We start from the raw sequence: 14,400 nt of genomic DNA, 5'->3' as shown, positions 1-14,400 counted from the left end.
CAGTCAGCTCCCAAATAATGACATGGGAACTTCTTATTAATTATGAAAGCTTGGCTTCTAGCTTACACTTGTCTCAACTAGCTCTTATAACTTAAATGAACTCATTGATATTAATCTCTGTTTTATAATGTGGCATTACTTCTCTTCCATCTTGCACCTTGTGTTTCATCTCTGTGTCTTCTTAGCATCTACCATGGGCCTCAACTCTCCTCTCTTGTGGAATATTAGTTGAAGATGTGTTGCATTTATTTATGCTGTGAAATATTTGTTTTAATGATGCAAAGATGTGTTGCATTCTTTTATGTTGCATTTGTTTAACTCTGTGAAGCTGCCTAAAACACTAGTTTGGTCTAATAAAGATCTTAATAGCTAGTCAGGAAAGGTACAGATGGGAATGCCAGGCAGAGAGAATAAATAGAAGGAGAAAAAGAGAAAAAGAAGGAATGGGAAAAAGAGGAGAGGACAAATCATGGGGTCACTCACCCAGCACCACAGCAAGACAAAGAATAAGAGAGAAAGAAAAGATATACAGACATAGAAAATGGTAAAAGCCAAGAGGCAAAATATATATGGTATGATTTAAGAAAACCTGGCTAGAAACATGGCAAGCTAAGTTCTGGCATTCATAAGTAAGAATACACTACTTTGTGATTATTGGGTTGCTTGATAGCAGGTCCCCAAAGAGCAAAAGCGTAAAAAAAAAAAAAATCCCAAAACAAAACCGCTAACAACAACATTTCCTTTTTCTATTTGTCTGGAAGTTCTGTTTATACCTCCTGGATACCTAGTGGTTATTGAGCTTTTTATTACATGAATCATAGAAAAGCAACACATGGTATCAGAGTGTACAAATAACCACCATTACTCCCTAGCACCATCTTCAGGGGCACCAAGCATGTACATAGTGTATATAAATGCACCTTTTGCTTAATATAGTAAATAAATCTACAAAAAATTTAAAAAGAGAGGATGAGAGCACAGAAACCAAAAATTTGTTTCCTGTGTATGTTGGTTTTTATCAACTTGACATAAACCTGGGCATATCTGGGAGTAGGGAAACTCATCTGAGGAGTCGTTCAGTAGGGGAAATCTCCAGACCTCATTCCCACCAGGAGGTGGTGGCCTGCTTTTCCTGTGGCCTCCCTCTGGTCACACACACACTGGCTGTCATGAGTGGCACTGAAGATTCAATGATAAAATACACACAGTATGTAGATGCATGGGCTGATCCCATCCTACAGATTCCATCTCTGCCTCCAAGAGTTTCCCAGACAAAAGCATCCAGCTTAACTTGATTTCTCTCTCCCAGTTGCATAATCCTCAGGAAGGAATCTTTTCATCTTGGTCCATGGTTGGGATTGTTCAGAGGACCACAGAGGAAGACAAATCTGAGTGCTGATTCCCAGAGAGGAAGGTCCTAGATGCTGGGAGAGCAGGCTGCTTCATAAGCAAGGGCCTGCCCAGGTGGTTAAATTTGTGCTGCCTAAGGCAAGGACAAGGGGCTGGAATTGCAGCGGTTACCCCTAAATCTCATTACTCCCATGAAAGGTGACAGGGAGGAGCATAGCGGGTTTTTTTGTTTATTTGTTTGTTTTGGGTTTTTTGAGGCCAACTCATCTATTCAGGCAGAATGGCCAGAGGTGCTGGGCATTGGTTCCTGTCTTCTGAGGGTACAGAGTGCATACCCAAGATGATCGTGGACTGTGGAGAAATGGCAGGGCAAGCAGGGGACATTCTGAGACTTAGATGTCACCCATGATTACAGGCTCAATTCATTTCACAGTTCCTCCTTAGCACAAGGCCACTCCCAGCTCCTCCTGTGAGATAGACATGGCTGAAAGTCATAAGTCACTGTTGTGTCGTCATTGTCTGTCCTCCAAATGACCTCCATGAGACAGTAAACAAGACAGTGAAGATAAGGGTCTTACTGAGGAGTCCACAGACTATGAGAACAACCATGTTGGATTTGGAGACCCTGCGGAGAGAGAAGATTGAAGGTTGATCAATGACCACCCACACTGCCAAGTCTGGGAAACTCCTCCCCATTCAATCTTTCCAACTTAGGACCTCCCTGACTTCCGCCAGCCTGTGGGAAAGTTTAGATGCAGTTTAGTAGATCTCTTCCTATAATAACCAATTAGACATGTGTTTGCAGGAGAGTCTAGGGTTCAGGTCCAGGAGATGCATAAGGAAGAGTTCACCTGGGTATCTTGACCTTCTGTGTGGATTGGCGTCAGGTCCATATCTAGGGAACCTGCTCCCTGTTGTCACTATTTTCACCTGCTTCTGGGGACAGTTGTCCTATCTTAGTCTTCATTTTCCTCTCCAGAAACCAAGAAGAATCCAACCTTACTGAAAACCCCATTGTAGGGTTGTCATGATTTTAGCAAAATGCTTCTCCAAGTTCCAGATAGACAGCAGTAGACATAGGAAAGATACCCACACAGGAGAGAGAGAGAGAGAGAGAGAGAGAGAGAGAGAGAGAGAGAGAGAGAGAGAGAATGAAAATAAAACCTCTGCCTGACCTGGGCAGATAGGGGGGGACAAGGTACTCTACACAGGAACAAAAGGAATATAGAAATGGAAGCTGACTCACACAAATCCCTGTTAGAAACATGAACATTTTACTCTAGTATCCTGAGACCAGCAGCTGGAGATGTCACTTGGGGGTGAAATAGCTACTCAGCAAGGACAAGGCCCCCATTTCCATCCTCAGCATTGCTAAAAACAACAGCAGAACTGCTGGAATCATGGCAGAAATTGACACCCCATCAGTGTAGAGTTGGGTTCTCCCACCAGTGTTGAACCCAAGCAAAAAAGAAAACAAATTAACGAATTAAAGCAAAGAGAAAAACAAAACAAAACAAAAGAAAGTCAAAAATTGGAGTCGTCTCCAAAATTGCAAGAGTTATGGGCCAGTCAGGCATGAGGGCGCATGCCTTTTATCCCACTCTTGGGAAGCAGAGGCGAGTGAATGGATCTCTGTCGAGTTTGCAGTCAGCCTGATCAACATAGAATTTCGGGCAGCTAAAGCTACACAGTGAGATCTTATCAAACCAAACCAAACAAACCTGTGGCTTGATCACTTTCCAGCTCTGACTGCCAGAATCACTGCACTACAGAGGTTCCTGACTTGCATGAAGTCACACAATGTGCCTGCCATGAGAACCCAGGCTCACTGAGAGTATTTCACTACACTATCCCACTCTTCGGTTGGTGGGATTATTAGCCGTAAAGACATCATTTCCATTCTCTTTGAACCCAGGTGTGAAAGAAATTAGAAGGTGAGATGGGGAGGATGAGCTGGGGAGAAGGGGATGAGCTGGGGAGGATGGGATGATCTGGGGAGGACTGGATGAACTGGGGAGCACAGGAGTCTCGTGTCAGCCAGTCATCACTGTTAACCTCTCAGGGAAATTCTTCACAGACTGAGGTGACTTACATCTGCTCCTGCTCCACCTAAGCCCATCTTCATCCCCATATCCTCTCAGCACATGGGCTGGGGACCAAAGTATTCATACAAGGAGCCCAGTAGCCTGAAAACATAATGGTAACACCTGTCATACTGAAGAATGTGACTTCAGGATATGAAGAGGGAACAATAGCAGCTGACTTGGGTTATGCTCTCTCTCTCTCTCTCTCTCTCTCTCTCTCTCTCTCTCTCTCTCTCTCTCTCTCACACACACACACACACACACACACACACACACACCTGGAAAAGCCAGTGCTCAGGTCCTTTGTGGTATTAAATGGGGGAGATTCTATTCTTGTCCAAGTTGGAATCATGGCAGAGGCAGTAGTATTTGAATGACCTGCAGGAAGACACCGAGAATGTATGGATAAGTGTATGGAAAGATGATAGATGATGGATAATAAATGGATAGTTAAATAGGTAGAGAGGAGTGGAGCTGGGGAGGGAAAAGAACATGGCTATTCAAGAAGCAAGGTTTTCTTCTACTAAAATCCAAAGAAGCAGAGGCAGAGATAGATGCATGAAAGGAGAAAAGGAGGAGGGCTGGAGAGGCATGAAGAAAAGGCTCCTCGGGCTGTTTGAGCTATGGAAACATTCTCCTCTGCTGCTATCCAGCTCTCCGCCTCCCCCTTCTACCCCTTACTTGGCTTTCTCTGCCTCTGTAAGGCACGTCTCTTAAGGTGTCCTTTACTGCTGTATTGCATCTGATCCTCAGCTTGGGCTTGGCACAGACTCCCTGGTTCTAGGAAGGGAGGTCTATTTCTCTTTTCTCTGCTTTCCTTGATCATCCACTATTACTACTGGGGTTGTAGAGCCCAGCAAGGCACCAGCTCTTCCTTGGTGAATTCAGAAATTCATAGGGGGACTTGTAAGTGCATTGGTCCATACTGAAGTGAGCCTGGACACTTGTTCCTCATATGAAAGTGTCACTTCAGGTCTGATGAGCTAGGGTATGCATGAAATAAGGAGTTGAGTTGGTTCATGCCCACAGCAAGGTCTGAGATACACAGTTTAGAAGCCCATAGGGGGGCACCAAGGGCATCTTGGGAGGAGGAGAGTAGAGTACAACAACTTCCTAAGGACACGACTTTTAAGTAGAGACTTGGGAAATGGAACCCAATTATGTTCTATGTCTACTGATTGCCCTTTACTGAACCCTGCTACCCAAGGGGATTCATGGATAGGACCCCACTTTTGATTGTCCTGCATTGGACCTCAGATGAAGATTCTGGGAGAAAGCCAGGCTTCTAGAAACCCTGGGCTCCAATGCATCCTCACCTGACCCAGCTCCCTCTCTCCTCTCACAGCTTGTGCCTGCAGCCTGAAATGTCAGCTGAGCTCTGTAAGAAATGCTTTTCCTAAAAAAACTGGAGAAACCTTTGCAGCACCGAGGTCAGGCCAGGAGTGAACCCAGACCAGGGACCTTTACAGAAACAGGACTGAGCCAGCAACCTAGGCCGGAGCAGGTCTGAGACAGCAAACTCCACAGGAGTAGGTACATGGGAGCAACTGCTAAGGAGTAGGCTGGAACCAGAGACCTTTGCAGGTCCGGGCATGAGTCTGGGATCTCTGAGGAAGTAGGCTCGAGCCAGGACATCTGTGGGTCTGGACGTGAGTCTGGGAATTCTGAGGGAGTAGGAAGGAACCAGAGACCTCTGCTAGAGCAAGTCAAAGGCTCAGCAGAAAGAGCCACAAGCAAGCAATCTTTGAGGGAACAGACCTGAATGACTCCTGGCATTGTAGAGCAAACCCCCGGAGCTCCAATTCATCTCCAGAAACAGCGAGTGACTAAAGAATGACTGGAACCAATACCCTGACATAAACCACAAGGAGCAATCTTGTGAACACTGGATCTACTGGCACTTGGAAGATTGATTACCAGAGTCACAAACAGCCCCAACTACACCATTCAGTGGAAAAGATGGGTAGACAAGGTAGGAACACATGCAACATCACAAAGAGCAGTGTGACACCAGTAAAACCTAGTGACCCTACAACAGCAAGACTTAACCAAATGTAGATGAAGCAGAAGAAAGTGACCTCAAAAATAACTTTAGGAGAATGTTTGAGGCCCTTAAAGAGGAAATGAAAAAAAATCCCTCAAAGAATAAAGGGAAAGACAAAAAATTGGAAGAAATTTTTAAAAATCCCTTAAAGAAAAGAAAAAAAAAAGCAATCAAACAGATGAAAGAAACTATTCAAGACTTGAAAACTCAAATAGAAACAAAAAGAAAGCACAAATTGAAGGAATTATAGAAATGAAGATTATGAGAAAATGGTCAGGACTATAAATGAAAGCATAAATAGCAGGATACAAGAGATGGAAGAGACACTCTCAAGCTCTGAAGATACAATAGAGGAAATAGACTCATCAGTCAAAGAAAACATTAACTCTAACAAAAGCTTAACAAAAATATTCAGGAAATATGGAATATCCTGAAAACACCAAACCTAAGTATAATAGGTATAGAAGAAGGAGATTAAGACCAACTCAAAAGCACAGAAAATGTATTCAACAAAATCATAGAAGAAAACTTTTCCAACCTAAAGAAAGATATGCATATGAAGATATTGAAAGCTTACAGAACATCAAATAGACTGAATCAAAAAAGTTGCCTTGCCACATAATAATCAAAACACTAAACATACAGAATAAAGAAAGAATATTAAGAAGGGCAAAGAAAAAATGCCAAGTAACATATAAAGACAGACCAATCAGAATAATACCTGACTCCTCAAGGAAAAAAATGAAAGCCAGAAGGTCTTGGTCAAGTGTTATGCAGACATTATCCATTAGAAACCATGGATGCCAGCCCACAGTACTATACCCAGCAAAACTTTCAGTCACCGTAGAAGGACAAAACAAGATATCCATGACAGAACCAGATTTAACCAATACCTAGTCACAAACCCAGTCATACACAAAGCACTAGAAGGAAAACTCCAACCCAAGGAAGTTGACGACATCAACAAAAACACAGACAATTGATGATCTCACAGAAGCAAATCCCAAAGAAGGGAAAAACACAAACAGTAGCATCACTTACAATGAAAACTAAATTAACAGGAGATAGCAATCACTGGTTATTAACATTCCTTAATATAAATGGACTCAATTCACCTAAAAAAGACACAGTCCAACAGAATGAATATGAAAACAGAATTCATACTTCTGCTGCATACAAGAAAAAGGTCTCGACTTTAAAGAAAGACATTTCCTCAGAGTAAAGGGTTTGAAAAAATTTTTCCAATCAAATGCACCTAGAAAGAAACAAGCTGGTGTAGCTATCCCAATAGCTAACAAAATAGACTTCAAACTAAAATCAATCAAAGGAGACAAGGAAGGACATTTTCTATTAGTCACAGGAAAAATCCACAATACTGAACATCCATGTTTGGAATACAGAGGCACACACTTATATAAAAGAAACACTTCTAAAGCTTAAATCACACATTAAACCCCATATATAATAGTGGGAGAATTCAACACTCCACTCTCACCACCAGAAAGGTCTGTCAGACAAAAAATTAACAGAGAAATAAAGAAACTAACAGATGTTATGACTCTAGTGGACTTAAGCAAGATCTATAGAACATACATTCCAAACATAAAAGAGTATACCTTCTTCTCAGCACCTCAAGGAACTTTCTCAAAAACTGACCACATACTAAGGTAACAAAGCAAATCTCAACAGATACAAAAAATTGGAATAGCCCAATGTATCTTATCAGATCATCATGGCTTAAAATTAGAATTCAACAGCAGAACAGAAGAAATAAAGGGAGAAATTAAAGATTACCTAAAATTCAATGAAAATGGCCACACAACATACCCAAATTTATAGGACACAATGAAAGCAGTGTTAAGATGTAAGTTGTAGCATTAAATGCCTACACAAAGAAGCTAAAAAAAAATTTCCACACTAGTGAATTAACATAACATTGGAACAAGAAGAAGCAAACTCAGCCAGGAGGACTAGATGGCAGGAAATAATCAAATTAGAGCTGAAATCAACAAAATAGAAACAAAGGAAACAATACAAAGAATCAATGAGACAAAGAGTTGGTTCTTCAAGAAAATCAACAAAATAGACAGTCCTTTATCCAAACTAACAAAAAGGCAGAGAGAATATTCAAATTAACAAAATCAAAAATGAAAAGGAGATATAACAACAGACACACAGGAAATACAGAGAATCATTAGGTCGTGTTTCAAAAACCTGTAGCCCAAAAAACTATAAAACTGAAAGGAAATGGACAACTTTCTGGATAAATAGCACTTACCAAAATTAAATCAAGACCAGATAAGCAAATTAAATGGACCTATGACTGCTAAAGACATAGAAACAGTCATCAAAATCTCCCAGCCAAAAGAAGGCCAGGACCAGAGGGTTTCAGCTCAGAATTCTACAAGATTTTGAAAGAACAAATTTCAATACTCCTCAAATTGTTCCACACAATAGAAACAGAAGGAATATTGCCAAACTCTTTTTATGAGGCTACAATTACCCTGATACACGAACCACATAAAGACATTACTAAAAAAGGGAATTATAGATCAATCTCCCTCATGAACATTGATGCAAAAATTCTCACTCAAAACCAGCAAATCGAATCCAAGAAGACATCAGAAACATCATCCACCATGATCAAGTTGGCTTCATCCCAGAGATGAAGCAATGGTTAAACATACGATAATCTGTCAAGGTATCATTATATAAACAAACTGAAAAACAAAAACCATATGATGATCCCATTAGATGCTGAAAAAGCTTTAGACAAAATATAACATCCCTTCATGATAAAGATCTTGCAAAGTGCTATAGAGATTTGCATTGGTATGGATGTTGGTTTATTGATACAAATTTAAGGTCAATTTTGTTATACTGTATACATATATCTGGTCTTGATTAAGGTATTGGGTTTGTGCAGGTCATTTAAAATGTAATGTAATAGATGTCATCTGTAGTAGTCAATTTTGTAGTCATGTTAGTTAGGTTTCTAGATGTACAGAGATGTAATTCACATAGATAGGCAGTCTTCAAACCTTTCAAAGACTACAGAATATGGCATTTAAAATGTTAAACTTAGGACTTTTCATGACAATGAGACATATCTGCTATTGGCAGCACCAATAACTTCAAGAGGAAGATCAACATCAAACAGGTTTCTTATGGAGTTGGTTAGCCATTGGAGCAAGTTACTACTCTTGCCTGGACTGCTTGGTGAAATGGACATACAGGATCCACAGAGAAATGACTACTGAACTTGCCTAAAGTGAGACAATCCTTCAAGGTTCCTGCTTCACGAAAAAGTCTGCTAGGCATTCTGCAGGATACAGAAGAAAGTGATTGACAAACTGCCAATATAGGTGGACCTGTCTTTGAAATTTCCTGCTTCATGAAAAAGTCTGCCAGATACTATAGGCCTGTAGACTGAAGATGGATTCCCCAATGGTACAGAAGAACTTTGGGTGACTGTCTGACTGTCCAGGTAGTAAGATGTCTCTGTCAATTCTAGAGTGTTGAAAGTTGCTTACAATGAACTTACTGTTTACTTAGGTAATAGTATATCCTCTGGAGTCCTTGATGGCTTTGAAGAATTTATAGTTATAGTTTTTTAGTTATGATAAAAGATAAAATAGATATAAATAGTGTAGTTGTAATTCTTGCTTGATAGCTGTTTTGTTATATGTAATTTTACTATGCTAAATTTGAAGCCTTCCTTTTTATTTAAACAGAAAAAGGGGATGATGTGGGATTTCCCTCTGTATGCTGTGATTACCATTAATGAGTAAAGAAACTGCCTTGAACCTATAGCAGGGAAGAACTTAGGTAGGCAGGGAACATTAAACTGAATTCTGGGAGAAAGAAAGGCAGAGTCAGAGAGAAGCCACATAGCCCTGCTAGAGACAGGTGCCAGAACTTTGCCAGTAATCTACTGCCACGTGGTAATACACAGATTAATAGAAATGGATTAAATTAATATGTAACAGTTAGCAAATAAGAAGCTAGAGCTGATGGGCCAAACAGTGTTTTAAATAATACAGTTTCTGTGTGGTTATTTTCAGGGCTAAGCAACCGGAAACCAACAAGCAGCCCTCTCCCAACAGGAGAGAGCAGATATACAAGAAACATACCTAAATATAATAAAGACAATATACAGCAAGGCAACAGACAACATCAAAATAAATGGAGAGAAACTCAAAGCGATCCCACTGAAATCGAGAACAAACGAAGGTTGTCCACTCTCCTTATCTATTAAATATAGCACTTGAGGTCCTAGTTAGAGCAATAAGACAACAAAAGGAGATCAAGGGGATACAAATCAAAAAAGAAGAAGTCAAACTCTCACTATTTGATGATGAAATGATAGTTTATATAAGTGACCTCCAAAAAAAATCTACCAAGGAACTTTTATAACTCATAAACACTTTCAGTAGTGTAGCAGGCTACAAAATTAACTAGAAAATCAATAGCTCTTCTTTCCACAGATGATAAATGGGCTGAGAAAAAAAATTAAAGAAACATCATCCTTCACAATAGAAACAAATAATACAAAATACGTTGGAGTAACTCTAACCAAAGAAGTGAAAAACATGTATAAAAAGAGTTCAAGTCTTTGAAGAAAAAAGAAGACACCAGAAAATGAAAAGGTCTCCCATGTTCTTGGGTAGGTAGAATTAACATAGTAAAAATGGCAATCTTGCAAAAGCAGTCTACAGATTCAATACAATGCCCAGTAAAATTCTTCAAAGACTTTGAAAGAATGGTACTCAATTTCATATGGAAAAGCAAAAAACCCAGGATAGCCAACACAATCCTGTACAATAAAGGAACTTCTGGCGGCATAACAATCCCTGACTTCAAACTCTACCTCAGAGCTACAGTATTGAAAATAGCCTGGTATTGGCATAAAAACAGACAGGAGGACCAATGGAACTGAATAGAAGACCCATATATCAATCCACATACCTACAAACACCTCATTTTGGACAAAGACACAAAGAATATAAAATGGAAAAAATAAAGCATATTCAACAAATAATGCTAGAATAACTCGATTTCAACACACAGAAGAATGAAAATAAATCCATATCTATCATCATGCTCAAAACTCAATTCAAAATGGATCAAAGACTTCAACATACAACCAACCACACTGAACCTCACAGAAGAAAAATTGGGCCGTACATTTGACAGCATTGGCCCAGTGTTGAGGGCTGAATTTCCTGTAAACATCTTGCTATGCTTGCAGCTGCTCTGAGCAAAACAACTTGTTTTTCCTGTGTTTTCAGCTACTCTGAGCAGGAAACTTTCAGGAATTCCTGATGGCAAAAGAGCAGTTTCTCTCAGGGGAGTGGTTTCTCGTGGGTTTGGCTGGGACATGGCTATCAGTTAAGGATTTGTATATAAGCAGCTCTGGTACACAATAAAGGGGGCACTCTTGTTTCAAGGATGACCCATGTCTTTGTTTGTGTGTCTTTGGTCTCTAAATCTCCAGGCCCTTGCCCGGCCTACGTATCGTCCTGTAGTGCAGTTGCCTCAGTACAGGTGTAGTACCATAGTGCACGTAGTAGCACCTATGGTGCAGCCCAGGAGATCACTTCATAAATATAACCCCAGCAGCACAGACAGTGATAGAAACAATTAATAAATGTTCCCTCCTGAAACTGTAAAGCAAAGGACATAGTCCCCAAGACATAACGGTAGCCTACAGACTGGGAAAAGATCTTCCCCAACTTCACATAAGACAGAGGGCTGATCTCCAAAATATACAAAGAACTCAAGAAATTTGTCATCAAAAGAACAAATAGTTTTTAAAAAATGGGGTACGGACCTAAACAGAGAACTCTCAACAGAGGAATCTAAAATGTCTGAAAGACACTTAAGGAAATGCTCAACATCTTAGTAATCAGAGAAATGCAAATCAAAACAACTCTAAGATTCCATCTTACATCTGTAAGAATGGCCAAGATCAAAAACACTGATGACAACTTATGCTGGAGAGGTTGTGAGGTAAAGGGAACACTTCTGCAGTGCTGGTGGGAATGCAAGCTGGTATAGCCGCTTTGGATGTCAGTGTGGCAATATCTCAGATAATTAGGACCCAGTAATACCACTTTTGGGTATATATCCAAAGGGTGCTCAGTCTTGCCACAAGGACATGTGCTCAACTATGTTCAGAGCAGCATTGCTTGTCATATCCAGAACCTGGAAACAACCTAATACCCCTCGCCTGAAGAATGGATAAGGAAAATGTGGTACATTTACACAATGGAGTACTACACAGCAGAAAAAGATAATGACATCTTGAAATTTGCAGGCAAATGGATGGATCTAGAAAACATCATTTTGAGTGAGGTAACCCAGATCCAGAAGGATAAATATTATATGTCCTCACTCATAAGTGGCTTTTAGGCATACAAAGAAAACCAGTTTACAATTTTCAATCCCAGAGAACCTAGATAACAATGAGGACACAAAGAGAAACATAGATGGATCTAATTCACATGGGAAGTAGAAAAAGACAAGATCTCCTGACTAAATTGGGAACGTTAGGACCACGGGAGAGGATAGAAGGGGAGGGGAGAGGAAAGAAGAAGAGGAGAGAAAAAATACATTGCTCAATAAAACAACAACAACAAAGATAACAAGAACAGTTCAAGGTATACTCCATCTCAGCAGGGAAGTCAAGACAGCAAAAGTCGGAAGCAGCTGGTTGTAGGGCATCCACAGTCAGGCAGTAGAGAGAAATGACTGAGCTTAGCACACTTCCCCTTTTATACTGAGTCTGGGACCCCTAGCTTAGATAATGGTGCTGCCCACTCTTAGAATGGTCTTCCCAGCTCAAGCTAACATAGTCCCTCACAGCTGATTCCAGATGCCTGTCTCCGTGGTGATTCTAGGTTCTGCCATATTAACGACTACAACCACACAGGGCAAGCACTTTACTGACTGAGCCATCTCCCCAGGCCTGTGTCCACTGTGTTTGAACATATAAAGGTCACACCTAATGCTTTGCCTCCATAGAGTGTGCCTGGGCCAAAGCTTTCCTAAAATAGCCTCCAGGTCCCCTATAACCAAAGGGCTGGACATGCTCTGCAGCAGGGAAAGCCCTGGGAGGAGCTGTTCACACTGTGAGCACATGAACATGAAAGACTGATTCAGAGCCTTCCGCCACTGCAGTCTTTTGCACGAGATACACAGGAGACTCAGCCATTAACAGCAGCCTCTGGTCTGCCTTACCAGAACTTAGAGATACTCAGTCATCAAGAGCAGATCCTGGACAAGGGCCAAATCTCCCAGCCTTTCTCACTAAGCCCTTTGTGTGCCTCTCTGTATAGCTGTCTCCTCTTGGTCCACATCTCTCAGTACCTTCTCCATTTGCTCTGAGATCTCTCTCATATGATGGAGCCTGCTACCCCTGGGGAGAAGGTTTCTGATGGGATTGCAGGAAGGGATGTTTGGGAGTGGGCAGCTGTAACAGCTGGAGGGAACAACAAGATCCTTCAATAAACAGAGTTCTGAAAGCAGCAGCAGAAGGAGGAGGAAGAGGAGGAGGAGGGGGGGGCTGGAGAGATGGCTCAGAGGTTAAGAGCATTGTCTGCTCTTCCAAAGGTCCTGAGTTCAATTCCCAGCAACCACATGGTGGATCACAACCATCTGAAATGGGGTCTGGTGCCCTCTTCTGGCCTGCAGGCATACGCACAGACAGAATATTGCATACATAATGAATAAATAAATAAATAATTAAAAAAGAAGAAGAGGAAGAGGAAGAGGAAGAGGAAGAAGAAGAAGAAGAAGAAGAAGAAGAAGAAGAAGAAGAAGAAGAAGAAGAAGAAGAAGAAGAAGAGGAGTAACTGGTAAAAACTTCCCAGAGATCAGTAAACCTGGGTTTAGGGTTGGCTCTGCCCTGAAACAAAAAGTGGCCTTGGGGAGTTCTTCCCTGTGCCCCAGTTCCAGCTATTGGAAGACGCATTTTCTAGAATCCTCTCCAACTCTGGAGCCTGGCGATCAGGAAAGCTGAGAGTCACATATAAGGGGGAAGCTCACCTCTTGACACCAACAGGAGGAACCTTCTGAGAACAGCCACTGTTCTGTCATTTTTAAGGATCCCACAGAAATAGAGGCCCGAGTCTCCCATGGTGAGTGCAGTCATGGTGACAGTGAAGGAGTGAGAGTCAGGATGGTCCCGGATGGAGAATTTTGGCTGCTGAGTATCTGTGCTGAGACTGGACATTAACACTTTACAACTTTCTCTTGATGCTTGCTGACACCACACCTTCACATTGACTTGTTCGCTGTGATCATACCGGCATTTCACAGAAAAGTTCTGGCCCTCCACTGATTGAAATAATTCTGCATCCTCTGTGCAAAAGCCTGGGAACACACACACCCTTCAGATCAGAGAGTCCCCCAGTCTCCACAGCAGGTCTAGGAGATGGGCTCCCTTCTGAGGGAGTGACCACTTTGTGTCTATGTTCAGGGTGTGGCTTAGAGTCAGCTGCTGGTAACACACACAATGTATTCTGCCTTCACAGCCATAGGGCTCCATTTTGCACACCTCCGAAACCCTTCCCTCTCCTGTCCCTGGTTCCTTCATTCTTTCCTTGTCCCCTATACTAACCTGAGGCCAGGAGCACCAGTAGGATTGGGAATAGCAGGTATGTGTTCTCCCAGGCCATAGGTCCTCTTCTCGAGCTGTAGAGGAGCAAGCAGGGAAGGAAGGAGGGATGCTCTGAGGAGAGGAGACCAGGGCAAGGCAGGGTCCAGGCAGCCCCCACAGCCAGTGCAGGGTGAACTGCTGAGGAAGCTGGGGCTTCGGAGGATAAGAGGGAAGCTGAGCAAGGTCTGTGCGGCCCTGTGGCTCCTCCAGCACAGGCTCTGATTCTAGGCTTCAGTACTGAACTAGATAAAGGGGCACAG

The 14,400-nt window shown here is 41.8% G+C and overlaps 1 protein-coding gene across 1 annotated transcript; it reads right to left on the bottom strand.

The window, feature by feature from the left end:
• Positions 1-1,848: 1,848 nt before the first annotated feature.
• On the bottom strand, positions 1,849-14,159 carry LOC130862020 (CMRF35-like molecule 1). Its single transcript, XM_057751388.1, has 3 exons — positions 14,102-14,159; positions 13,551-13,695; positions 1,849-1,975 (listed from the first exon to the last, which is right to left on the bottom strand). Exons 1-3 carry the CDS (start codon positions 14,157-14,159, stop codon positions 1,849-1,851), a joined length of 330 nt encoding a protein of 109 aa, XP_057607371.1.
• Between the last annotated feature and the right edge of the window lie 241 nt (positions 14,160-14,400).

The sequence above is a fragment of the Chionomys nivalis genome, chromosome 19 (assembly GCF_950005125.1).
Source record: "Chionomys nivalis chromosome 19, mChiNiv1.1, whole genome shotgun sequence".
In the NCBI taxonomy this organism is placed as follows: Eukaryota; Metazoa; Chordata; class Mammalia; order Rodentia; family Cricetidae; genus Chionomys; species Chionomys nivalis.
Note: the sequence above shows the minus strand (reverse complement) of the source record. Positions and strands in the feature narration are given on the sequence as shown.